The sequence below is a fragment of the Gymnoscopelus braueri genome (assembly GCF_963280865.1).
Source record: "Gymnoscopelus braueri genome assembly, chromosome: 3".
In the NCBI taxonomy this organism is placed as follows: Eukaryota; Metazoa; Chordata; class Actinopteri; order Myctophiformes; family Myctophidae; genus Gymnoscopelus; species Gymnoscopelus braueri.
The window spans coordinates 33,059,486-33,087,057 of record NC_137612.1 but is presented as its reverse complement, the minus strand read 5'-3'; the positions used below and the strand labels follow the sequence as shown (position 1 = coordinate 33,087,057).

Genomic DNA, 27,572 nt, shown 5'->3' with positions numbered 1-27,572 from the left:
TTGTGCGTGCGTGTGTGCGTGTGTGTATGGTGGAGGTGAGTGCATTAGAACGAGTCTGTGTATGTGTTTGTGTGTGTCTGTATTCCCTAAGCATCGAGTAAAAAGGTTGACAACTAGTAAATTGGGAGGCAAACTGCCACACACGCACACATACACACACACACACACACACACACACACACACACACACACACACACACACACACACACACACACACACACACACACACACACACACACACACACACACACACACACTGCCTCGGGCAGTCTGTGGTACTGTATCTACAGGGTGGAATATGTGCATTAGTACAGTGTACACTGTACAGTATGTTACATGACATGTCCTTAATTGGACCCTGCTGTCTATGCAATGCATGAGATGGAGCAGAGAGAAGAAAGTCAAAGAGACTGTGACACATCACAGATCGTTAACCCAGCTAGAGGCTACTGATGGATGAGTAACTAACCCAGTTTGAGGATACTGACATGGCTAACCCAGCTAGAGCAGTGTTTCCCAAACAATGGCTCGAGACACATTTTTGGGTCACAGACCCATTTTTATAGGTTGTGACTGTGAGTAAATAATATATCCCTTTTTTCATTTCCTACAATGTTTTAAAATAATTTCAAAACATTTTCAAAAAATGTAATCAAATCAAAGCAAAAATGTTACATGTCGTTGTGAGCTTGTAGATCTGCTATTTTCACTGGTTTGGGTCCCGGGGAGACATAATATTTCTATTTTGGGTCTGAGTATCCTTTTAGGATGGAGGCTCTGGCACCCGAGATGTCATTAACAGATGTATTTCATTCCATCAGCAATTGGCGTTTTAAAATGGGCAGAATAACTGCCCGCAGAGCAGAAAGTTGCATCAAAAAACATGCATCTGCGTCACTCACCAATTGCTTACATTAGAAGAGCAACATGGATTGAGGATGAAATTCACCAATTACATCAAAGAATGTTCTCTAGGTGAGCTATGTTTTTATACCCCCATTTCTTGCTTCCTTGCTACTCTCTGCTGGTTTTGGTGACAGGTGATAATGACAACAGTGGCGAGGTATTAATCATGTACGGTATATCTTTATGTGTGTATGAGTGTACTGTGAGTCTATATTGTATGTTTTACTGTTTTTACCGCTGTTCAAACTAAATTGCTCAGGGGACTAGACTCAAAAGTCAGCCTCTAAACGCTTGCATCGTAGAACTACGGCAGTCCTTCATATTGGGACAGTGGGGAGGTGACATGATTGGTTTCCAAAGCAGCGGGCGTAGGTTAAATAAAGCTTTAACCTTACCTTGACCCTGCTAGAACATACTGATGAATGAGACATTGTTGAGTCCTGCATCAGTTTTGAGAGGCTGACTGACTCACTGAAATAAGGTGTGCTGTGTGCGTGCGTGCCCGACTGGGCGTGTAATTGTATGTGTGTTTAGCAAGTAAGTAAGCGGGGACCCCCCAGCAGACAAAATCTGCTTTCCAAATTCTGTCCAACTGTGAGAGCTTACTTTATCATGCAGAGGCAGCAGCTGTAGCTCTTCCTTCACTACTCTGTCACACACTGTAGGCTACATGTGCGTGTGCGCGTGCATGTGCGCGTGCATGTGCATGTGCATGTGCATGTGCATGTGCATGTGCACGAGCACAGCACACACAGTTGTCTAGCCTATGCTTCTAAAGCATAATTTCTGTTTACATTTTAGTTTACACTTCAATGGAAGATAGTAGCCTATACTTAAAATATTTACAATCATGATTTGATGTTCTGTGTGATTAATGCAGATAAATGCAGCCTTAATACTTCAATTAACATGATGACATAGGGTACATTTACACAGTAGCTTTACAGGACCCCAATGGAAACAAGTACCACAGTGCTTTCTTGGGTTTAATCCTTTTGTATTGAACTGTACTTTCTGTGCTTTTTTTGCAAACTGTTAATAAAGTATTCAATCAATCAATCAATCAATCAATCAATCAATCAATCAATCCCCTAAGAAACAGACTCCTAACTTGAGTACAACTATTAAAATTCAGAGAGTAATTAAAGAATAAAGTGAGATGCACTCACATCATGAAATATGGGCAGCCCGTGCACAGCGCTCTGCAGCGGCTGCTGCTGCTGCTGCTGAAGCTGAGCCCGGAGATGCTTCTGTTTCGCGGACTGGAGGCACATGGTGATCATCTCCGTGCAGGCAAGCATCTTTCAATAATAATAATGTCCGCAAACAGCTTTCCACTATACTGCGTTGTCTTCTTCTCTTGGTGTTGTTGACAGCCGCACAAACAAGCAGGTGTGTCAGATGAAGATGATGCAGGAGGAGGAGGATCTAGACCAGGAATGATGGAGATGCTCAGCAACTTTGTGCGCCACGCAGAAGCTACGGTGGAACCTAATCTCCTCCTCCTCCATCTCACTCTGTGATTGGCTCTTATCTCCGTTGCAGAGCAATGGGATCAACATAGCGGAGAACGCCGGTGCCATTAAAAATGTATCCGGTTTATTTATTTTTTATTTGCAATACATAAAGGCAGTGGTGTAAAGTAACTAGGTATATTTACTCAAGTACTTCAATTAAATATAAATTTGAGTTTTTTTTCTTTCTTTTTTTTCCTGGAGTATTTCCAATTTTCAATACTTTTACTTCTACTCGACTAGCCTACATCTCAAAGGCAAATATTGTACTTTTACTCCACTACAATTATTTGGAAGGTTTAGTTAGTTACTTTGTAGATTTAGATAATATTGCAAAACATACATTAACCAATTCAGCCCTATATCTACATTTTGGCCATTTGAAAATGACAGATCTACAAGCTCACAATGCATCACAAGGCATTGTGAGCTTGCAGATCTGCTATTTTCAAAAATATTTTTGGTACTTTAAGTACATTTTGATACCAATACTTTTGTACTTTGTTACAAGTAGAAGTCCAGAATTCAAAAATGTTCTTTAAGTATTTATTGCAGTATTGATACTTTTACTTAAGTAAAAAATTAGAGTACTTTTTCCACCACTCCAGAGAACACTAGTGCCATTAAAATACCAGTAATTTTTTTACAATACATAAGGCACTATATGTGCCCTTATGTATTGCACAATAGTGAGTGACAATGTGTCATAATATGTTCTTTGAAGTAGATTGTTTTTATTTATTTGAATGAATCATCCACCGCAATATATATTTGAATAAGCACAAACATGCTATGTCTAAGGGTCACAGACAGTATTTAGCCTACTGTTGCTGGACACTGCCCTCTGCTGGATATATTCTATTTTATTTTATTCTTATTATTTAAATCAGTGGTTCCCAAACTTTTTACCTCATGACCCAATAGAGAAATTAGACGTTTGTCCGGGACGCAAACTAGTGAAAATATCAGATCTACAAGCTCATAACGCGGTGCTTCCTTTTCAAAAGATTTTTTACACATTTTGAAAACTTGAAATGGGACATTCTGCATAATGAGTACTTTTACTTTTGGTACTTTAAGTATATTTTGATGTCAATACTTTTGTTTTACTAAGAGTTTTTTTAAGAGTAAATTCTGAATACCAGACTTACTTGTAAATGCAGTATTTCTACATTGTGGTATTGATACTTTTACTCAAGTAAAAAAGGTGAATCTTCCACCACTGACTATACTAAGCCAAAGTTTTTGAAGTGCATACAAAACATGAAAAACCCAACTTCCCATGATCTCATCTTAACTTCCCAATAGGGAAATATTTTCATTTTTAATGGAAGTGTTGAAAGATTAAACAGGGGGCGTGGCGTGTAGGATGGATGGAATTCTAAAAACAAAAACACTTCCTGAAACAAATGTAGGCTAGTTCCCAGTGTGTTGCCATGTCGGCTTATTATAAGCGACGCTGGCTTTTTTTCTGTAAAGTTTCTTGTAAATATTGGTGGTTGCGGTTTTTTGGGCTTGTTTCTAAAGCTTTTTTCCTAATGTTGTTTAAACCTGTGGTTATTAAACATGATCATGTCAAGGACCCCCAAATAAAAATGAATTTGTCCACAGACCCGCCCATCTGAAAATATTTTGTGCCAGGGACCCCCCCCCCCCCCCCCCATACAAGATTTGTGTTAAAATCTTTCAATTTATTTTCCAAAATTACCTATTTTTTTCCCCCCAAGATAATGTTTTTCTTTTTTTGAGAGAACAAAGTCGCTTCTTTTGGGCTTGTTTTCATAGACCTGGTTCCTTATTTCTCTCACAAACTCTGGCAACATTGGCTAGTTTCACTTTCAATTCTGTTCTGCTGCTGCTCGAAATACAACACTCTGAAACTGGACAATAAATATAGTGTATTTATAGCTATTATTATGCCATAAAGAATATCTTTCAACTGGACATTCCACTGCAGACAAACATACGTATCCGGTGTTCAAGTGAGTAACTTTAGAGTAGCCTATATACGACTTGTAAAGGCTAGATCTGAAATACAATAATAAATACAGTAAGCTTATTAGCGCCATCACACCATGTCGCTTTCCGAAAAGAACCGATCAGTGTAAAGTAACTAAATACATTTACTCAAGTAATGTACTTAAGTACAAATTTGAGGATTTTTTACTATTTTCAGAGGCAAATATTGTACTTTTTACTCCACTACAATTATTTGACAGCTTTCGTTAGTTACTTCATAGATTTGTATTTTTATTATTATTACAAAACATCCACTTTCACTAAATAGGCTGTATTAGGCTAATGTTTCATATCTTACATCATATCCTTATAATATTGTTCCTTCTATCTAGGCAATCATGACATCTCCTTCAGCTGACTGTATTAAAGAGGGTGAGAATACAATCAATACACTTTAAAATGGATCACTGACCTACATTTCATATTTGACAGCCACGCAGCCTCAGCAGGTCAAAGTGCGACCATGTCGGTCGGGCAACATTGGGCAAATTAAATGTCGGCTTTTCCAGCAAGTGTGTGTGTGTGGTCTGTGAAGTTGGAAATGGGTTTCGGTTGAAGGTAAACAGTAACTAAAGCAACACAGTGCTACACAATATGTATCAGCCTGTAATAGAGATAAATGGCGAGAGAATAAACAGACCATGAGATAGACTGTGTGTGTGTGTGTGTGTGTGTGTGTGTGTGTGTGTGTGTGTGTGTGTGTGAGAGTGTGAGTGTGTGTGTGTGTGTGTGTGTGTGTGAGTGTGTGTTTCTCTGTCTGTCTGTCTGTCTGTCTGTCTGTCTGTCTGTCTGTCTGTCCATCTGTGCAGAGACAGAGAGCTTGTACTTTGTACTGCATGGAAAAAAGAAAGAAAGAGAGAGAGAGAGAGAGAGAGAGAACATTATAAATACACACACAATGAATAGATAATAACCCCGTCCTGGTTTCTCCATTCCAATGCAGCTGAGGACCTGGCTGTCTCCCTGAGCGAGGCCATCAGTACTGGGGAGAAAGAGGAGGCTGCCAGGCTCTCACAGAGACTGTCTGAACTCTGTGTCCCTGTATCTGTCAACATCAACAGAGAGGCCTATCCACAAGACTCCATACAGTAAGTCAGTGGTCCTCAAACTGTTTGGATTGATTGGTTGATTGATTTATTGATTGATTGAATACTTTATTAATAGTTTGCAAATAGTACAGAGATACAATTTTACAATGATTGTTAAAAGGACAACACAAAAAGCCCTAGGGGCTTGTTTCCATTGTGGTCCTGTTTCATGTCAAGGACCCCCAAATTAATTAATGTATTTGGCCGCGGACCCCCGTCAGAAATTATTTTGTGCCAGGGACTGACATTAGAGTTGATGTCAGTTAATGTCTGAGCTGTACGAGGAACAGGTTCATTCTTTATGTGAAGATAGACACAAGGTCAGGCAGAGTGACCGTTGTTCCGACTTGCTACACTGTCTGCTATTTCCTTCAATATCTTGTACCCTTCACATGATTCCTCTGAGCATTGTGTCCCATACAGTATATCGAACCACGGTACATTTGTATTGATGTTACTTGCACAAGTACACAACACTAACCATTATATAAGGATACCGTAATATGTTTCACTTCCACACAACAGCAAATTCTCTCTAAAATATTACACAAATCTCCATCCCATATTTAATATTGTCAATATTATTACATGTTCTGTACAACTTCAACTAGATAACGACACTTAACAGTAAGTGTGATACGCAACACCAATGCAAACGGTAATACAGAATACAGAACGGGTAAGGTACTAGTCTGTGTTGTGTTGTGCTGTTCCGTGCTACCCGTAGGCTGAAGGTGGGGGTGGAGGATGCTCAGTCAGATGCCTACATCCCTGTGACCCTCATCGTTTCTCCTGAGATGATGATAGCACAGCTCAAAGTAAAGGTAGAGCATCATCATCATGTACCCCATACCTTGTGCTTTAGTGTGAAATTCCAACGCCTAAACTGAGCCATAACCCCCTTGAACTTGCAGCTAAATGTGTAATAAACCATTAATGCATGTTAACAGGTCAGCCATGACTTTGGGTTCCACCCGGCACTGCAGCGCTGGGTGATCGGGAAGCGTTTGGCACAGGACAGAGACACGCTGTACAGTCACGGCGTGCGTCGGAATGGAGATCAGGTCTTCCTGTTCATTCTGTCGGCGCAGGCCGCTCACCTCACGCGGCAGCAACAGCAGCTGGATGCGGAGCAGCAGTGCTTGGAGAGTCAGTATCACTCAAACACATACAGTACCACCACCCCTTGGTAAAGATGCACAGAAGACTAGACAGTGACTAGAGAAGACTGATACAGTATACCGTATTTGGAGTGAGGTTGCATAGCAGGTCCTTAACCCATTAAGACCGAGACAGCATCTGTCATTTAAGATTATAACCACTTTAACCATATACTTTGGCTATTCAAAAAAATAGCAGATATACAAGCTCATAGCGCGGCACTCGGTGCCGCGCTATTAGCTTGTATATCTGCTATTTTTGAAAAATAACGAACATTTTGTGCAAATCTTTGAATATATATATATTTTTTAAAGCAAACATTTTGTAACTCAAATCTTTGCTTCTAGGGGGTCCCTGGAACTAAATATTTTGAGATGGGGGGTCCGCGGCCAAATACATAAGTTTGAGAACCACTGATGCTATAGCAACGTAAGTGTTTCAGCAAACCGTTAGGATTTAGAAGACATTTGTAGAATCGGCCTGAGGTCTTAATGGGTTTCCCTTAAACCTTCTGGTAAATTTCCATGGGAAGTTCACGTTTTTGGTTGGTTTAATAAATTGATTGATCCAGACTAGAGACACCATGAACCATTTTCAAGTTTCAATGTGCAAGATTTCTGTATTGTTACATCTTGTGTATGGGTTACATAAGAGTAAAAATACTTTTAATTAAAATAATAATAATTGTGAATTTGTTTGTGTATTTTGATGTTTGATTATTCGATGGACAAATCTAGGCTCTACAGTTTTGGATTAGATTTTATAGGTGAAGGTGTAAGTATTGTATTTATAGGTGAAGGTGTAAATAAGTAAGACATTTTCACAATTTCAGGAGAAAATATTTTTCTTATTCAGTAGAATTGCAATCTTCGGCATGCACAGGATACTTCCATCACAGTTTCCAAGCAGATAACATTGAAGAGGTACAGGGGAGATACTGATAGGCTGGCATTGCCAGACTGATGATGTGGATTCACTCACCTCCACGGTATCAGTCTGGACTTCGGCCCATAGGCAGAGAGTATGAGAAATCAGAAAATGACCGGGCCAATCAGGGGCTGCTTTTCACTGTTGTAAGGCCTTAAAGGAAGAATCCTAGCTTGACAAAATGTAATGATTCTATGGTATTTATGTTGAAAATACTTATTCAACATTCCTGTTTTCTTTGTTTTTTACCCTTTTTTTTATCGGTGAAAAGAATCCAATGTAAAGAGAGCTCATTATTAAAATGCAACTCATAACCAACGTGTTGATTTTGTTCATTTCTGTTAGGAGGGTTTGCATTTATATGCTTATAATAGAGTAAGGTTTATTTTTCTGTATGCATAATGACGAAGTACTGTAAATACATCTTGTGCAATAAGATATCTATCATTTTCCTTTAAATTCCCATATATTCCCATTTTTCACCTGTGACTATTCTGACTTTTGCAACCCTATTTGGGATGTATTATATTTTCAATGGAATCAATCAAATGAGTTTACAGTATGTCCGAATAAAGATCCATTTCTAATGATAAAGTACTGCTATTGTTCTGTATTAGGTGCAGCCACCTTATGCAAGGATAACATTATTTTCTTGTAACATTTTGGTCAGGTCAGAGCATATGTTGGACCATTCCGTCTTATATATCCTTTTAAGATCCATAGGATTATGATTATGATTTGCCTTCTTTAGTTTATAACAGAACTGGAGACTGCAATAGCCATAGCAGAAACGTGATTTTGTGTTCACTGAACCGTTTCTGTGTAGTTTTTTGCCTGGGTATTTAGCTTGGTAAATCAAGTTACTGTCTGTCTTTTTAGGCATCATGGAGTCGATGCTCCTGCCGAGAGGTTTGGCAGTAGGAGCAATTGAGAAGATAGCTCCTCATCCTGGTCCTCAACAGAATCCCTTGCCTCAACCTCCCAAGCCGACTGTGGCTGCTCGACCAACTGTGCCTCCTAAACCTCAGGTCGGTCGGATTATGAGCTGTGGTGTTATCCTTAGACTGAGGATTTATGGGTGTCTTCTCTTAACCACTTGAACCCTAGCATCCCTATTCTGGGGTGAACATTCAGCAAAACAGCCGATCAACAAGCTTGTAGTAGACTTGAGTTAGTGTTACAATAAGGAATAGATTCCTGTTGGGATTAAGGTTAGGCATTTAGGGGTTATGTTTTGGGTTAGTCAAGGGGTTAAGGTTAGGGACTTTGAGGTTAAAGGAGTAGTTCACCCAAAAAAGTACTTATTTTCTTTTCTTCTTTTTTTGCTGAATGAATTCTGCGTATTTGTATGTTTTGTGGTATTTAGTTACATTCTTATTTTCTATCCATTATCTATCAATTACACACCCCATGAAGCCTTGAATTCATGGAGATTTCTTACTTTTTGTCGCATTCATAAGCCAATAATTTGATGACCGGGTCATCGGTCAGTAGGAGATGACATACAGTACCATTTAACAGTATAAATGGTACTGTTGGTAGTACCAACAGTACCATTGGTACTGTTACAACAGACTCCGCCGGACATCAAATTATCGGCTTCATGGGGTGTGTAATTGATAGAAAATAAGTCATGTTTTGGGCTAACTACTCCTATAAGGTTAGGTTGTGGTAGTGGTTACGGTTATAGGGTGAGGTTGTTGGGCTAGCAGTTTAAATAATATTGGAACGTGTGCCTGCCTATACAGCTGGCCTGGTCCTGTAAGGTGTGCACCTTCCTCAACAAGCCAACGCGTCCTGGCTGTGAGATGTGCGGTGAGGAGCGACCAGAGACGTACCAGGTGCCTGACATCTACCAGCCAGACCAGGAGGAGTCCCTGCGACTGCAGATGGAGGAGCTGGCCTTGGAGCAGTACCAACAGGTAACCTGGGTTTCTTTAATCCATTCAATCCGGGAACGCATCTCTGTCATTTTTTTTATTTCATTGGCTATTCAAAAATAGCAGATATACAAGCTCATAGCGCGGCACGCTTGTAGATCTGCTATTTTTGAAAAATCGTGTGCAAATCTTTGAATATATATATATATATATATATATATATATATATATATATATATATATATATATTTTAAGCGAACATTTTTAACTCAAATATTTTGAGATGGGGGTCCGTGGCCAAATACATATCATTTTGGGGGTCCTTGACATGAAAAAGTTTGGGCACCACTGATATAACAACACAAGTTTTTCAGAAACCAGTTAGGATTTAGAAGTCATTTGTAGATGCGTTCTCGGATTGAATGGGTTAACTCATTCACTGCCACTGACGTAAAAAACGTAATTTGTCCCGTTTACCAATCCTGCCACTGACGTAAAAAACGTAATTTCCTTCCTTGTTAACTTAAAACTTAAAAATTATGTATCTCGGCTCCTGAGTACTTTTTTTTTTCAATGAAAAATCTCTGGCAGTGGGCAAACGCGGCCAGCAATAATTGTGGCAGTGAATGAGTATATTTATTTTATTTGTATATTTTATAGAACTGAAAATCCCATTGAGATACAAGATCTCTTTTAAGAGGGAGCCCTGTTCAGTTTATTAGCAGTACAAAAAGTTACAATTTACCATAAACATATACAAACATTTACATTAAAAACAAAACATAAAAAAATAATTTAAGAGTGCAACAAATGTCATAAGCCAAAACTGTATAGCAGCATACAATAAAACCAGTGGCTAGGGAAGCAGGTGCAGTTTCCGATGGAGTCTGCCATCAAATTAGACAGTAAACCTTTAATAGACCTAAGTGAGATCAGTTGCATAAGCTGCAGATCTGTCTGCAAGTTATTCCATTGCTTCAGGGGCAGCGCACATGGATTGGAGGCTTGTTTGCCAAGTTCAGTTCGAGTCTTACGGTGCGTTTTAACAGCGGGCGATTCAGGATAGTATTTTCCGGAAGTGCATTATATGTCTATGAGAGCCGGCAACTACTGGCGATAGGGCGAAGTGGGCGGGGGGGGGCGATGAAAGATGGATTTTCTTTATCTTTTGGACGATGTCGCCCGGCGATCGACCGAGAGTCGCCCGCTGTTAAAACGTACTGTCAGGAACCATTTTGATGCGGAACCAACAGGTTTAGGGGTGCTTTTGAAATCCCCCTATCTGGTCATTAATTTGTTTAGGTAGGAATATGTTTAACCCTGTATCTGGTCAGACAGTTACATTTCCATAAACGTTTTGTCGTCACTGTCGTGCAACATGTCGTGTGACACTTGTCGCTCAAAGCATAAATTGGCCTTTAGATCAGGGGTTCTTCAACGTTTTTCAGGCCAAGGACCCCTTAGCTGAGCCCCTTGGCAAAAGCTCTCCTCAGAATAGGAATGCTAGGGTTCAAGTGGTTAATGTAAAAACAAAAAATCCTATCACACAAAGATTTGGGGGGCTCCCCTGTAGTAACTCTGAGAACCCCCCAGGGGTCCCGGACCCCCTGTTGAAGACCCCTGCTTTAGACAACATAACAGGATGAAGAAGAGGAGAGGGATGGTGCTGTAACCTTTTTTTTTACCATTCTATTTCTCTGGCTTAATCTAATGTCTCTCTCTCTCTCTCTCACTCTCTCTGGGAAATGAAGGCTGTTGATGAGGAGCGAGAGAGGAACTTCATGTCCCTGCTGGAGACGGATGACCACAGCCTCGTCCCCAACTCCACGGAGGCCGATTGTCCCATCTGCTTTAGTCCACTGGAGCCGGGGGAGGGCGCTACACTGAGAGACTGTCTGCACAGCTTCTGCAGGTCACACGCTATGGTCTACTGTAGGGCTGGGCAATATACAGTATCATCATAGTGATATCGTGATATGAGACTGGAATTTTGAATATTGAATATTGTGACAAGTATTGTCTTTTCTTGGTTTCAGTCACTTAAGCCGTATTTTTTACTTTCAAACATTTTCCAAAAGTTAAAAAAATTGCTAAAGTAGCTGATCTACAAGCTGACATCACAGTGTGATGCGATGTGAGCTTGTAGATCACCAATTATTGCTATTTTCTGTGTTTAAAAAGATTTGAGTTTCTGAGGTTTTCGGTCAAAAATAGCCCTAGGCTACAGTATAATAGGCTGCATTCAAACCACCAGTATAATAGGGACTGGGACTGGTTTCTAGGATGTTCCAGTGACTTCACACATTCTTCCTGTCTGTCTGCATGCATGTATCCTCAGGGTTTGTATTGCTGATGATGATATGATGGAGGGTTGCAGCAACAAGCAATACGTGATATGTCTCAATGAAACATGAAACTAGCCTCCATTTCTTGTCATGAAGTTTAAATAAAATTTAAGTAGATGTTTGTAAAAACAAAATAATCAGTATTATGAATTAACTGGCATATTATGTGGCATAATTGGCATATTATGTGGCTGCTTATTTGTGTGTGCATGCTTTGACGTGCGTGCATGCATTTTCCCCAACAGGGAGTGTCTTAAGGGGACCATAGTGAACAGCCAGGATGCTGAGGTGTCCTGTCCTTTCATGGACAATGACTACAGCTGTGACAGCAAGCTACAGGACAGAGAGATTAAGGCTGTGAGTTTAACACTGTGGGGCCTTTTTTGTTTTTTTTTGGAGGCCCAAGCGCTGATAGCTACTGTGCTACTGGCAGTGGGGCACAGACAAAACATGATTGTATTGGACACGCACACACACACACACACACACACACACACACACACAATTGTGCCTGTTTGTTGACCGAAAATTTGCAAATCTATAAGGCGTTGTGAGCTTATAAATTGGCTATTTTCAGCACACTTCGCCATCGTACGACGAACAAAGTATAAAATGGTGCTTAATGCTGTGTGCAGCTCCTAACAGCAGAGGAGCATCAGCGGTTCCTGGAGTTGCGACTGAGCATTGCGGAGAGCCGCTCGGATCACAGCTTCCACTGCCAGACACCCAACTGCCAAGGCTGGTGCATCTATGAGGACGATGTCAATGAGTTCTACTGTGAGCTCTGCAAGCAAACCAACTGCATCCTCTGCAAGGTAACACAGTCAAAACCTTAGCGTTAACTTCAAAGAGTGAACCAAATGGAACCAAATGGACGCATAAAGGGTCCATTTGGTTCCCGTAAAGACCCGTAAAGGGTCCATTTGATTGCCGTAAGGTTCCATTTGTACACTCTTCGGTGTTAAATCAACTTTAGATTATGATGCATATGTGTGCACAGCTGATGTGTGCATGGAACGGTGGAGAGTTGGATTCCGGTACTTGTTATTTTTATGCTCTACTCACACTGTTAATACCAACTAGCTGTGTTACCAACACAAAGAATAAAGATCCATGATCCATGTTTTACCAGTTTTTGTAATACAAAGAAATGTGCATAAGAAATGTGACAGCGCAAGTGTTTGTAGACTACCCATAGTAGGGGAGGAATTAAGTGGCATAAAAGCTACATTTGGAGAAAAGGGGGTTACGGTAAAATAATTGGCCACTCTAAAAAAAAAAGAAAAGGAAAAAAGTCAACGTACTGTATGTGTTCGGCAGGCCATTCATAAGGACATGAACTGTAAGGAATACCAGGATGACCTGCGCATCCGAGCAGAGAATGACCTGGCTGCCAAGCAAACCAAGGACATGTTGGAGGTAGGTTGACCTTTAAATAAGTATTTAAATCTGGTGGAACTTTTCAGTGAATGTGCGATGCAGTTCTTCATAGTTCCATTAACTATTAGCAACTCTTACAGGTTGGTCAGTGCGCCTGTTCAACAGGGAGAAGAACTCGGTAGGATAGAGTTTTCCTTTGCATGTGTTACGCTCTCCTGGTGAAACTCCTCGGTCAGGTGAAAATAAGTAGTTGTGACTAGCCGTGGCTGAGACTATGTATTGCACCCTGTCCGTCCGACCGTGTGTCCGTCCGTCCGTCGTCCCTGCATTTTTCACATCAGCCTTTTATAGCGCCACCAGGAGGCAGATTTTTTGCAAAACATATATTACTCCGACAGATTTTGTCCAAACATCACGCAAATAGGTACACATTATCTTAGTAGTCCTTATAGTCATGTGATCAAGACGGATCTGTCAGATTTTTCATATTCCATCAACATTGCTGGCCCACAATATCCTACCTGACCTGGCGGAGACCTGTGCTCCGAGGAGCACTTTTTCTAGTTCTTTCTAGATAGTGTTTCATAATGATATTGATCACCTGTAGTTTGTGTTGCATAATGATATCGATCACGGTAGTTTGTTGATCACTGTAGTTTGTTGTTCATAATTATATTGATCACTGTAGTTTATTTGTAATAATTAATGATATGTATCACTGTAGGGTTTGCTGCAGAGTGGGGAGGCCATGAAGTGTCCGCGCTGTGATGTCATTGTGCAGAAAAAGGATGGCTGTGATTGGATCCGCTGTGTCATGTGTCAGACAGAGATCTGTTGGGTTACCAAACAGGCTCGCTGGGGACCAAATGTAAACACACACACACACACACACACACACACACACACACACACACACACACACACACACACACAGTCACACTTTACACTCATATTCTGTAGACAGTCACATGTACACCTACAAAAATTGAGGATTGTTAGCTTTCTATCAACAGTGTAACACATCAATGTAACGTGTGTGTGTGTGTGTGTGTGTGTGTGTGTGTGTGTGTGTGTGTGTGTGTGTGTGTGTGTGTGTGTGTGTGTGTGTGTGTTTTCAGGGTCCTGGAGACACATCTGGTGGCTGTAAATGTCGACATGTTGAGAATCAGCTGTGTCACCCCAACTGCAAAAACTGCCACTGACGAGGACACGTGCACATAAATGTTCACGTGCACACGCTCGCATAGAAAAACAGACCTCAACCTAACTGCTGTCTTACATCTGATTATATCGTATTTCATTCTTACTTGATTTACTGTGATTTAAATTCATTTGCTTAGCCTGATTCTATCTCTGTTTTGCTTGTACTTGAAAATATCCTGCTACAGACCAGGTGGGAAGCTGCAGGTCTGAAAAATGTACCCAAAACAGAAGTGTATTAAGTTAGATTGTATAGAGGTCTATAGGGAAATGACCTTACTTACTTCTCACTTGATTTATTACCTCAGTACACATTTTCCTATGTTCTCAATCGCTAGTTTCAAGTCTTCAAAACTGCATGTTCATTTAGCTAAATTTGGTCCCATAGTATAAAATAGACAATAAAGTAGGGTATGCTTTAGGGCAGGGCTCCCCAACCTGTGGTCCATGGACCACTGGAGGTCTACAATGCAGGTGCGCACGGAAAGTTTTATTTTATTTCATGTATAATATTCATGACACGTATGTATCTGTAGAAGAACTGCCTTAAGTCCGATCTCTCGCTGCTATCTTTTAGTACTGTTTTGTTGTGGCTAGTTAACTAATCAAAAGTCAATCCCCCCAGTCTGTCCAGACTCAGAGTCTCAACTAGGTGCTAAATGTTAATATTAACATGCACCGCCACAACAAACCCTTGACAGAATACAACATATTTGTGCCTTTCAATAGGCATGTTGGAGATGCAATTATCCTAACCCAGCACATTTGCCATCTGTGCGCATCGCTCATAGAATTATGCCAAGTACATTCAATGACCAAATATAGCGGGTGAAAAGTGAGATTCATATTCATTTCTTCACTTGTGCGATGGGTGCTACAGTATGAGTTCAAACCTGTTTGTCATGTGCACGCAGACTCGCACATAATGACACTAGTGCCAGTAACACAAAGATTGCATTGCCTAAAACCAGAATCAGGTGAACGTTAATGTGAAAAATTATCGACCACATGAAAGCACACGCCCTGAACTGTGGGGACGGTGAGTGAAAAGGGGCATATTTGACATTTAACAAACATTAACTGAGACCTTCCTTCTCCCAGCTGGTCCATAATCACATAGCTTTGCTGTCAATTGGGTTCAAGTGTTACTTCCCAACCACCAAAGAACCATGAAGACTTTGTAAATGAAGTTATTTTCTGTACAAGCTACACACATTTGCAGTTAAATATAACCTTAAGAATACAAAATAAACAAAGTAAAAGTCAGATAACAGGACAATATAAAATATAAGAAGTATAAAGTGAGTACAATTCTATGCATTGTGGGTTAATAATGAATATGCCTACATATTTAATAGGTATTTTCAATCGGCGAACATCACAACCCACGACCTAGCCTCCTACAGAGCTAGGAGGCAAGACATCTAGAAGAGGGTCTGTCTCTGTCTGTCTGGGTTAATCTTGCAAACCACTGGACCGCTCAGCAACAGATTTCTTGTGCACGCTGTCAGTAGGCCAATGAAGGACTTCCACACGTTTATTTTTTTATATTCAACTTTAATTTTACAATGGAAGTCAATTGATCAGGCTGAAACCTTGACCAAATATATTCATATGTCAGAGACACGTCATAGATGAGTGACGTGTCATCATAGACTAGCTACATGAAGTCTGAAATCCACATAAAGCCACGCCGTTATTAGAGCCTAGCTTGTTATACAGTCTATGCTACAGATGCACGCTATCCTTGAGACAGGATAAGGCAAGAATGAGGTAAAACGGTAATGCTCTTCAGTTCACAAAGCCAAGTGTTCATATACTCCGAAGATGTTATAATGTGTTTGTAGCATATTGCTGATGGGACTATAATGTTCATTGTTGCCGCTGATTACTTTTGCAATGTAACTTTCATCTAAGTCCCAACTCGCTTAAAATGAAACCTCCGACATCAAAAATTTACAAACATAATGTATCTAAAAAAATATTTTGTTTACAATGTAAAGTTTTGTTGTTAGCAACAGATAGTCAAAGAACTACAAACAAAATTCTAATATATTATTGCTGTTGATGTTCTGTCTGTGAAGGATAAAGCTTTGAGAAACAACTGCATCACTTTCCTTAGCATATTTTGTATTGTATTAAACGCAATAAGGGGAAATAAAGTGGATAAACACTAATATTGTTTGGGTTATGAGGCTCATCTACAGTAGTCGTTTTCTCAGATGTGTAGGCCCTCCTCACTCAAGAAGATGTACTTGATGTTTGGGTTGACAATTCCACTGCAGTCTTCAGTCACTCAGTCGTCCCGTTAGACGAGACTGATCAAAGTATGCACGTAAAAGGCCCTACTGCTTCATCAAACTGTATTGCCAACAGTAAAATCATTGCCTAAGGGCAAAAAGCTTCACATTCACTTTTTTCCAAGTTCTGAAAGAACAGTTCATAACTAGGGAAATGTACATTTTAATCTTGGTATAGACATTGTTTCTTAAGATTATTTGTTGGGGCTTTTTCTGCCTTTATTCGGTATTGTGGAGAGAGACAGGAAACGGAGAGATACACAGCAAAGGTGTCAGGCTGCATTAGAGCCTATTATGCTGTATGCGCTTTAACCCATAAGACCTGAAGACGATTCTACAAATGTCTTCCAAATCCCAACACAATTCTGAAAAAAAGGTATGTTTCTATATCAGTGGTGCTCAAACTTTTTCATGTCACGGTCCCCCAAAATGATACGTATTTGGCCGCCGACCCCCATCTCAAAATATGTTGTTCCAGGGACCACCAGAAGCACAGATTTGAGTTACAAATATTCGCTTTAAAACAATATATTCAAAGATTTGCACACATTTTCACGATTTTTCAAAAATAGCAGATCTACAAGCTCGTAGCGCAGTGCCGCACTATGAGCTTGTATATCTGCTATTTTTTTAATAGCCAAAGTGTAAAATAATGCTTTTTAGCTCATATCTAAAAATGACATCGATGCGTCCCAGGTCTTAATGAGTTAACCACTAGGCCATCGGCCCCCTAGACATTGTTTCTTGTGGGACTCGATGTTGTGTTTCTGTGCTACTGGTAAAAACAGACATACTGTAAAGCACGTGTTCAGTTTAATTTATTTGCATTCTCTTATATAACTTTACATTAGTACAACAGCTTCATGGAAACACAGAAATAACAGAAAAGGCAAAATAATGATTTAGTGCAATGAAAATGACAGACAACCACCGAGTGCAGGTATACTGTATAATGTCAATATCAATATAACACTGCTATACGATTGTACTCTCAGGCACATCATAGCATTCTACACTAAGTTGCAAGTCGCTCCGATTCTAGACATAACTAGATCTCCCAGAACCTGGCTAAGCGCTTTAGCACGAATACCACCTATATTATGATATGTAAATGAGGTATTCAACTCTTCAAACAATGACATAGCAAACAACAGTTCATTTCAAGATCTTTCAGAATTTCAGTGAGCAATTTCTTTGCACCCCGCAACGCAGGTGACAGAACAGGCGATCATGATTGAGTGAACTCCTCGGTGTGGATCAGAAAAGCCCTATTAAGCAAAACACAGCCAATAGGCTCCATGCACAGCAGCCATATTGGAAATAAATTGGGCCCCTTCCTTACTTCCTTCACAGGTGTTACAAATAATTATAATGAATTACAGGTCAATTTGTTCTCTCAGATTTACACACTCTTAAGGGGCCATTTGGAACCCCCTCAATGAACCATGAGGGTCCCTGGACCCCACTTTGAGTGTGTCTTTGCTGTGCATAGAGCCTACTATTACACACATCTGAGTAAGAACTGCTCCACAAAACAGTAATTCTTTCTATAAGGGTAAGCCAGGTGAACACGTTTTCCAGACCTTGGGCAGAATGCCATTGAAAAGTATACAAGTCCAGACATCTTTAAATTGAGTTAGAAAAGCTTGGAACATTAAATTCAACCAGTTTTCAGTTTTACTTAAACATAATTAATAATTTCTAATTAATCTTACCTTTAAACTAAGCTAGAAAATAAATAGCTTCCAGACATGAGTGGGACTGCGAAACAGCTCAATGTTTATTTATTTTTTGCAAATCTGCCACCCTCGCAGTGCCTGCAGAAAGTATTGCGAGGGTGGCAAAAAGAATTTGCAAAAGAAATAAACATTCAATTCAATTACAACTTGCCCTGATCCTGATGGTTCTCTGTGAGCAGGCCAATATCAACTCAACGCCAGGCAACGGTTACCGTAGCTAATTGAGCCCATGAGACTCGGGCACATTTTCCAAGGCAGTGCTGTTGGAGCAAATGCTGGAATAATAGTTTCCATGGTCAATTTATGATGAATGCATGTGTTGTTCTCTATTTTATAACCTAATCCTCACACTGCATTTTCTGAGTTCGAATTCAGAGGCATTCTACAGAACATGTGACAGACCTGTATATACTATAAAAGTTTTATAAGTGAATGTGGCTTTACAAGCTGGTGCGTGAGAAATACAGTAGAGCTACAGTATATTTAACCAAGGCCTATACAATAAACCATCTATGGCTGGGGACCCAGAATGGGTAGACAAGATGAGCAACAGTGTTCCTGGATTTCATGGAGGACACAAAGTCATTTGGTTATCATGGTATAAACGTAATAATAACCTAAATAACCCCATCAACACAGCCTCTGAAAATTGCCTGTGCATCATGACTGTACTACTACTGTACTAACATACCTATATAAAATTATGAAATGAACATCTAAACAAAATACAGAGAGGATTCAGAGGAGCCTCTATTTGGTCTCAGTCTAGGTATCAAAGGGCAAACAAACTGGTTAGGATTAGGAACACGCGTGCACACTTGGCCAATCACTCACCACTCATACATACATACACACTTTCACTTCATTGGCAGCAGTTTCAAGTTAAGTGCAACCACCAAGCGTAACAGCCTATATCTCTGTGAGCTTACCATGTATTAAATCAACATCAGACAAATCTATTTACAAATATAAATTATCTTTGACCATTTTAATCAATGGTATTTGCAGTCCTCAGAAATATACTTGACTATTAAGGGATGGATTCTTCCCTCTGGTGGGAGAGGTGAGACTCCGCGAGGAAAAAGCAGTCATAACAAGGGCACTAAGTATAGGGGCCTTATAGGTATCCGAGGAAGGATCCGTAGACACATCCAGATAGCATAGTAAGGGAAAAGGTTCCCTTGAGTGTGCCTGCTCCAGAGCAGCTGTATTGACCCACCGAGGTCAGACTCTAAGGGTCAGGGTCTCCGGTACGTAGGAGTGCAGGAAGGGGTCAAGTGAGAGGAACCAAATCAAGGAAACAGGTCCAGCTTGGGAGCCCATTCCAGCGCCGTATTGATCACAGCGATAGCTGCTGCCCCCATAGCCACCGTTATACCCATGACAGCCAATCGGATGAAGCGCCTGGCTGCCGAAGGCTGGCTCACCACCACTATGGGTCCAGCCCCGGATTTGTCCAGCGCGGCCTGTTGCTGCCGCCGGCGTCGGCGTAGAACCGAGTCCGGCCGCTGTTGGGTGGACGCAAGGTCAAAGTCCTTAAAGGTGGAGGCCGCCGTGCTGACAGAGGACAGGAGGGGAAGAGAGAGAGAGAAACAGGGCAGACAGACAGGACCAACCAGAATGATGAGTTAATATTGAAACACAATATTTAATTGGTTCAGCCTCAGGTCAAAATATATTTAATATTATGTTTGCTTATTTAGAATGAGCTCAAGGGGAGTGACGCAAACTAATCACTAGTCTGCTTTTTGTGGAGGAGTAGATTAAAGTAGATTAAAACTAAGTGGGCTGTATACTGGCTAAGATGTTTAGAAACCGTTGACAGCCACTGGAGAACATGTTCCCTTCACCGTCGCCAGTTCGCAAGACGTCTTTTTGTTGCTCTAGTCTACGCCCACTCGACTACCAAGAAGAGCTACAGTAGCTCTCAGGAACAAATAATAGAGCTACAATACTTGTGTTGGTTGGGTGCCATTTTACTGTAAAAATGCTATAAAACCCAGTAACCACAGAATTCACCACATACACACAGTTATACTTGGTAGGAAAGTAGCCACGTTAAAATTAACTGCACATTTTTAAAGGGATGTTACCTGGCCAAGCTAAAAACAGAATTAGCAATGTACACAATAAAGGGACATTTTCGTTGAGTCATTTCAGCACATTTCATTGTCCTTAAAATCTGTGATCGATCATGTGAGGATATCCTGCAGCCTTTCAATAAAAGCATTCATCTGGAGTTATGGAGTTATGTAATGTTTCTATGGCCACAACAACAATGTGGTTGCTGTACAGGCAAAGCATTGAATGACCCAAATGAATGAGACCCTGTTTGCAATCATGACGTAACAAGCCATATGATTTGGACCGATTGCTGAGGGGGGAGGTCAGAAAACTAAAAAGATGAAAGGCATTAAGGCAAAGTTCTTCCTGGAGGTCTGCACACACCGCACTAGGAAAAGGCACAACACTGCATATCTTTGCTCCAAACGTTATACTTCTTACTGAGTACACTAAGGCCTTAACAGTTCAACCGGTTGTAACATACATCAACTGAACTTTGAATTATTAACCCATTTAGACCTGAAGCCGATTCTACAAAATGTCTTCTAAATCCCAACAGTCTTCTGAAAAACGTATGTTTCTATATCAGTGGTGCTGGTGCTAGAACTTTTTCAGGGCAAGGACCCCCAAAATTATATGTATTTGGCCGAGGACCCCAATCTCAAAATATTTTGTTCCAGGGACCCCCAGAAGCAAAGATTTGAGTTAAAAATGTCCGCTTTAAAAGAAAATATATTCAATGATTTGCACACATTTTCACATTTTTCAAAAATAGCAGATCTACAAGCTCATAGCGCGGCACCGAGTGCCTTAATGGGTTAAAGTAATTTTCATGGTTCAGTATTTGATTTGAACCAGCTACATAGGAAAAATACTAAAACTGATCTTTGGAAAAGGAATGGAGAAAGGGCATTACCTCTCCTGTGTGGCGGCCTCTCTGGCCAGCTCAGAGGGTGGGAACTGGACGAAGAGGTCTCCGGCGCGGCTGATGAGTGTCTCATACGGCAGGTCCTGAGGAATCTGGGACAACAGGTGGTGGACCATGGCCATGTCGCATTCACACTCCAGCACCTCCTCTTCTCTGTACAGCACGATCTGGGCCGCAAATACATGTAAAAAACACACGCACAATGATGATTGCAAAGGCTTGGCTACAACTTTTCCGGATCATGATTGGCCCATATGACAAAATAAATCAAAATGTCACCTGCTTAAAATCAATTAAATGTATTAGAATGGCCAAATATATAAGTTCTCTGCTCCAAGGGTACCTCCTTCTCAAATGGTTATCATCATCATTATTACTTAAAGCAAAACACAAATTCAAATTCCAATGGGTTGACAAAAAAAACACCCCCACTAGGTGGAGACATTGGGTGACAGGAGAGGGCATCACACACACAGACTTGGACTTCAGAAAGTTAAGACCATAATATTTTTTAATTCAAGAGCCTGAGAAAAGCTGTATCAAAATTCAAAATCCACTAGTCTTGAAAGTGGACAATTACATTGAGAAGCAGCAGGATGGAATAACTCACCACAGCAGCAAAGTAGATGGGCATCAGTGGGTGGCAGGCAAGGAAGAAATCATACAACCGCACAACATGTCGGAAGTCTGACAGAACGTGGCCAAACCAGGTGATCAACCAGCTGAGGGCAAATATAGTGCCCACCTCTGCCCTGCAAAACATGCCACAGATTAAGTTACATGCTCAGTAACCAGCACATGATAAAATAAATCCTGCCCACCTCTGTTATATAAGTATAGGTTATCTGCAGGTTCTCTGCCTTTTTGTTGAGGTTAATCACATAAACCCTGGTGTCCCTATTTTGAGAAGTTTTACAAATGTATTTTTGTTGCCAGACCCAAGGGGTCTTTTGGCTGGGTCCCCAGCCAAAAAAGTCTGTCCCCCTTTCGTCCCCTTTCGTCACGAACTATTCATGACATCATTATTATGTCACAAAAATGATAAAAATGATTTATGCTTTTCAGTTATAAAGTGGTTTGTAGGTGTGTTACATACTAGGACTTCATTCTGGGTCTGGCAGAACCAGGTCTCCTGGTCTTGTTATATAATGTAGGGGTAAGTAAAAGGTTTTTGTACAATATCTCCACATTTACATTTGTAGGTGTCCACTCGAAAGAGACAATATCAAAGAGAGGGTTTCCCGGCCAGAGAATGCAGTGATAAAAGCAGGACGGACGTTAGCTGTTCTGCTCTAAGGTGAGGTCCAGAACATAACAAATGCCTGTTGAAAGGGCAAAGTGAAACTTACTGCTGCATGAAGTCATGCACCTCCGGGTTAACCCTCTCTATGATGGGCATCAGATAGTTGAGGATGTGTTTAGTGTTGTCCATGGTGGGGTCCATGAAGTCCCTGTAATAGACAGAGATAATCTTATGTTTTAAAACATGCATCAGAGATAGAGATAGGGGGTCATGGGGCAGGAATAACAACGTGGTCAGAACAAAACAGCATTGTGAGCTTGTAAATTTGCCATTGTCACTATTTAAAAAATACACATTTGTGGTAATAAACATTTCAGTAACATGCTTCTTATTGGAACAGTGGCCTGTGGCTAGAAGTCTACAGGGTACCTGAGGTGATGCGTGGACAGTTTCTCTACCAGAGCCGTGGCTATACGCTCTCCCAGGACCAATAGAAAGGTGACTACAATGTCATGGTATCCTTGGTAGTAGTATAGCTGGGGATTCCGTGTCAGAACTCTGAGGATGATGTCGATCAGCTCCTCTTGAAGACCTTCCCTCTGGTTATCTGGCATACCTGGCCATGTGATTGATTGATTCTTTATCGGTCCGTTAGGAACATAATATTGTGCCACAGGAGGTGTCAGATAAATAACCAAATAAACTATATCCAACACAATGGTGGCACATTTATGTACACCTGCATTTGATGCTAATGTTCTAAACATCATGTACATACTACTACATGCATACCTGGCTGCTACTACATAAATGCTATCTGCATACAGTATATGTGTATACTGTATATCTTTTTGATTATTTGACCCGTTTCTATCCTGTTTTTCCTTTCTCTCCTGCTCTATCTCTCCCTTCTCACGAAAAACTACAAAATGCACAGAAAATTATTTTTTCCGTGCACGGTGCAACCTGTGAGTATTAATTCTATGCATCAGCATCACATGCTAGTGCTTAGTATTTTCTTTACTCCCAAAACCACTGGCTAAACAGTGCACACACATCCCCAGTTCCATTCAGAGACAGTATTGACATCAGTGAGATAAGAACTGGAGGATTTCTACTCACCAGGTGGGAACCTTCGTAGTGAGCGTTGGACATCCAGCAGCACCTGGTTGTAATCCTTATTGTTTTCTCGCTCGACTGTGTCTAGAGAGTAAATCACACCATCAGCACAACCATCATACACTTAAGCCTGTACTTTGTTGTACGACAGTGTCCAGTACCAAACATAGCCGATCTACAAGCTCGTAGATGGGCTATTTTTAACATGTGACACGCACAGTAGTATAATTTAGGCATGACTGACTGCTGTGAGAATCATGTCAAATAAACCTTTCAAATAGCCAGATGTAAGGGTTGCCAGCCTTAGTTACCACATGGCCTTATGGGATATCTTGTGCAACCAAGGACGCCGCCTATGCCACTTGACATTTCCTTGAAATATCCCCAAATCAAGGAACCTAACTAGCATGTATCCTATGCTTCCTACTGTAAACAAGCCAGGCTTAAGCAGATACTAGATTCCATAAAAATGCTACCTACCTATAAATGAGACAGAGCCTCTGAATGTACACTATGTTATATGTCTATGAATTCACTGCACTAATGTGAGTCCCATTTGTCCTTGTGTGCTGTCGGTAAGTGCTAACTGTCCTTTGTTAGGTTGTCAGCACCATATGTGCCAAGGCAGATTCTTTCCTGGTACGCATACCTCATACCAGACAAGCACGTGTTTGGGTTCATGATTCCGATCAATCAGCAAGGTGTGTGGGAGTATTTGTGTAGTCTATTTGATTTCAGTCTATTGTGGTGATCACACGAGAAGTGTTGCTCCAGAAGCAGCCATTTCACATAATGCCTCGGTAGACTGTGAAGTGCCTGGGGACTGGGAGTGGGCCTTTATACTCTAGGGCAGGGGTTCTCAAACTTTTTTATACCACAACCTCATATTATGAGGGATTTCTTTTGGCGACCCACAAATTTCAGGCGTCCATTAGGGTTTGGGTCCGTCATTTTGAACCCGTGAAGAGCTCTAATGTGTATAATATCTAATCTAATATGTTCACTATTTATTAAGTTCTGACTTCCTTACTAAGTGGTGTTTATTGAAATGCAAGGTTTCATGTAGTTCTTCTAGCTTTCACTACAGAGTTCAGTAGGCTAAGCTTGAATTTCCCTTAAAAAGAAAGTCTGCAAATTACTTTTTTACATTTACAATCTGGTCTTTATCCAGAGGTACTTATAGTTGGTTAATTAAATTCCAAGGACTCGTTGTCCATTTGGTTACATTTGTATAGCCCTAGCCTACTCTTCGGAGCTACACCAAAACTGACAGTGAACTTCATGACGCCCCCCCCTCCCCCAACTAAAGTCCCCTCACTTTTCCCTCATGCAGCCGCTGCTGTGTCAGGCCATAGGAAAACAATAGTTTTTCAGGTATCTTCTCAGTGTAACGGCTATGCTGTGATATTACATAAGACTTCATGTAATTACATACCTAATACACTGTCATAGAACACACCCCATGAGTCATCGTGGCAGCGTTCTAATTTGTAGAGCTGCGTGACCCAATTTAATTGCTGCGACAAAAAAGGTGTTGAGAGATATTTGACAAAATACACTTTTTCTGCCAGAACTTTCAAATAGATATGAAACTAGATGACAAGTGTTGTTGACCCCAAGTTGGGTGAGAACATACGCAACACCACAAATTAGAATGCCGCCGCGGTGACTCCCCTCACCAGGAGGGCATAGGTGTGTTCTATGTGGCTGTGTATACGTAATACATGAAATGCATGTAATATCACTCACAGCCAATCTTGGGATACCCCTATGTGTATTATCTGTGTACACACACCAGATTATTTGCTGACATTGCTGAGACTGCACACTATAAAACGGTTTCAATCAAGGTGCAGGTGCAGTATTTTACATAGATTTTAGAAATTGTATTTCTAAATATTATTTGAATAAACGTTTTCAACTTCTTCCTATGCCCTTTTTGAATGTATTTGTTTTCATATTTTAGTATTTCTTATTTTTAAGTGTATTATGTTTATTTTATGTATTTCTTTTTGTCTTTTAACAGTGTTCGAAATAAATAAACAATCAATCAATCAAAAAAATCAGTATGTGTGTGTAGTTGTGGTCGCGGGCCGGGTTATTATAACATTGGTGTACTAGTCTGTGGGTGCAGCCAGCCAGGTACCTGGTTCCTGTTCCAATATGTTTGGGGGCACATTGAGGAGCCGGGGCCAGACTTGACATCGGATCTCATCGGTCAGCAGTCCTCCCTCACTGATCGCCATCCTCCTCAGCGCCGCAACATCCACTGGACACACACTCAGGGCCTGGGTGATGTCTGCTACTTTCCTCTTCCGCCTCGAGTTCCAGTCTGACACCCCTAGAGACATCACAATATAATAGGACACAATAATTAGCCCCTTATTAGATCTAATTCTGGTTAATGTGATCATATAGGCCAGGATCAGTGGTGTAAAGTACTCAAGTATTGTACTTAAGTACAATTTTCAACACATTTACTTCTACTCCATTACATCTCAGAGGCAAATATAGTACTTTTACTCCACTACAATTATTGGACAACTTTAGATACTAGTTACTTTGTTGATTTTAAATATTATTACAAAACATACATTACCCAGTTCAGCCCTGTATAGACTTCGGCTATTTGAAAATAGAAGATCTACAAGCTCGCGACGCGTAGCGAGCTTGTAGATATGCTATTTTCAAATGATTTTGAAAGCAAGAAATGGAAGATTTCTGCACAATGAGTGCTTTTTCTTTTGGCACTTTAAGTACATTTTGATGCCAATACTTTTGTACTTATTTACTCAAGTAAATTCTGAATACCAGACTTACAGAGTATTTCTGCATTGTAGTATTGATACTTGTACTCAAGTTTTTAAAAAAGTGAGTACTTCTTCCACCACTGGCCAGGATAATGATGGCCAACGAGTTACTAAACATCTGGCCTTATGACTGTTAGCCTGGATGGCAGGCAGGGCTCTGCTATTCAACTTTGATTGACTGAATACTTTATTTAGAGGTTTGCAGAAAAAAAGCACATGAAAGTACAGTTCAAATACAAGGTCAACTAAATAGGACAAGAAAAAAAACAAAAAAGCCTATGGCTTGTTTCAAATGGAGTCCTTTGAACTCAATTCATAGTGACATTAAATGACAGACAGATATACTGTACACTACTATGCAGAAGATCATATAAACAGTTAAATAAAAATAAGAAAAACATTTTTTTTTTTTACAGTACTATTGCTATTCAACTAGTCTTCAGATTCTGAGTCTGAAGACACAAAAACACTAATGCCATAAATCCTTGGTGACAGTCTTGCCAGCCAGCTGTCACTTACCCTGCTTTCCATTCGAGGCACCCACACTCCTGGATTTCTTCATGTTTAAAGTCCCACTCCTTCAGCGTTCTGCTACCTAGCTGACGTTAGCTACAATTGCCATGGTTCTTCGTTTTGGGGAATGTTTTGATCTAGCCTGTTTTAGTGCAGTGGGTGCCAACTAGGCTACCTAGAACACAACCAGGCCACCCTCACATAGACACACACACACATAGGCCTGGTTGTAATGTTAGCTAACCTAGCAGAGCTAGCTATTACAATCTAAACGTTAGCTCGCTACGTTCTCCTCCCGAAACCGAACGTTTAATTCCAGTGTCATGGCGAAGTGTTGCTAATTTAAGCTAATGACTCACAACATGCAGGTCTTCAGGTAGACTGGCTTAGCTGGCTACATGTTTACATGTTGACATGCTAACTGCCTGTCTTCAT

At 40.6% G+C, this 27,572-nt stretch overlaps 3 protein-coding genes across 3 annotated transcripts in view; 1 reads left to right on the top strand and 2 right to left on the bottom strand.

The window, feature by feature from the left end:
- Positions 1-2,208, bottom strand: part of necab3 (N-terminal EF-hand calcium binding protein 3) — a gene marked incomplete at its 5' end in the record, with an annotated part of 50,016 nt that extends 47,808 nt beyond the window's left edge. The window contains one exon of the mRNA XM_080425250.1: positions 2,077-2,208. Coding sequence (XP_080281376.1) covers positions 2,077-2,208 — 132 coding nt within the window. The remainder of the gene's footprint in view (positions 1-2,076) is intronic.
- Positions 2,209-4,267: 2,059 nt separating this feature from the next.
- On the top strand, positions 4,268-16,789 carry rbck1 (RanBP-type and C3HC4-type zinc finger containing 1). The gene is made up of 13 exons (XM_080424447.1): positions 4,268-4,403; positions 4,773-4,812; positions 5,384-5,528; positions 6,256-6,352; positions 6,479-6,677; positions 8,496-8,644; positions 9,365-9,538; positions 11,248-11,408; positions 12,087-12,198; positions 12,477-12,656; positions 13,162-13,260; positions 13,946-14,089; positions 14,340-16,789. Exons 2-13 carry the CDS (start codon positions 4,779-4,781, stop codon positions 14,421-14,423), a joined length of 1,578 nt encoding a protein of 525 aa, XP_080280573.1. The 5' UTR covers positions 4,268-4,403; positions 4,773-4,778; the 3' UTR covers positions 14,424-16,789.
- A 727-nt stretch (positions 16,790-17,516) lies between these two features.
- Positions 17,517-27,572, bottom strand: tbc1d20 (TBC1 domain family, member 20). The gene is made up of 8 exons (XM_080423905.1): positions 27,144-27,572; positions 25,961-26,155; positions 23,818-23,898; positions 23,125-23,311; positions 22,802-22,903; positions 22,063-22,204; positions 21,441-21,619; positions 17,517-20,017 (listed from the first exon to the last, which is right to left on the bottom strand). The coding sequence occupies exons 1-8, from the start codon at positions 27,184-27,186 to the stop codon at positions 19,753-19,755; spliced, it is 1,194 nt and encodes a 397-aa protein (XP_080280031.1). The 5' UTR covers positions 27,187-27,572; the 3' UTR covers positions 17,517-19,752.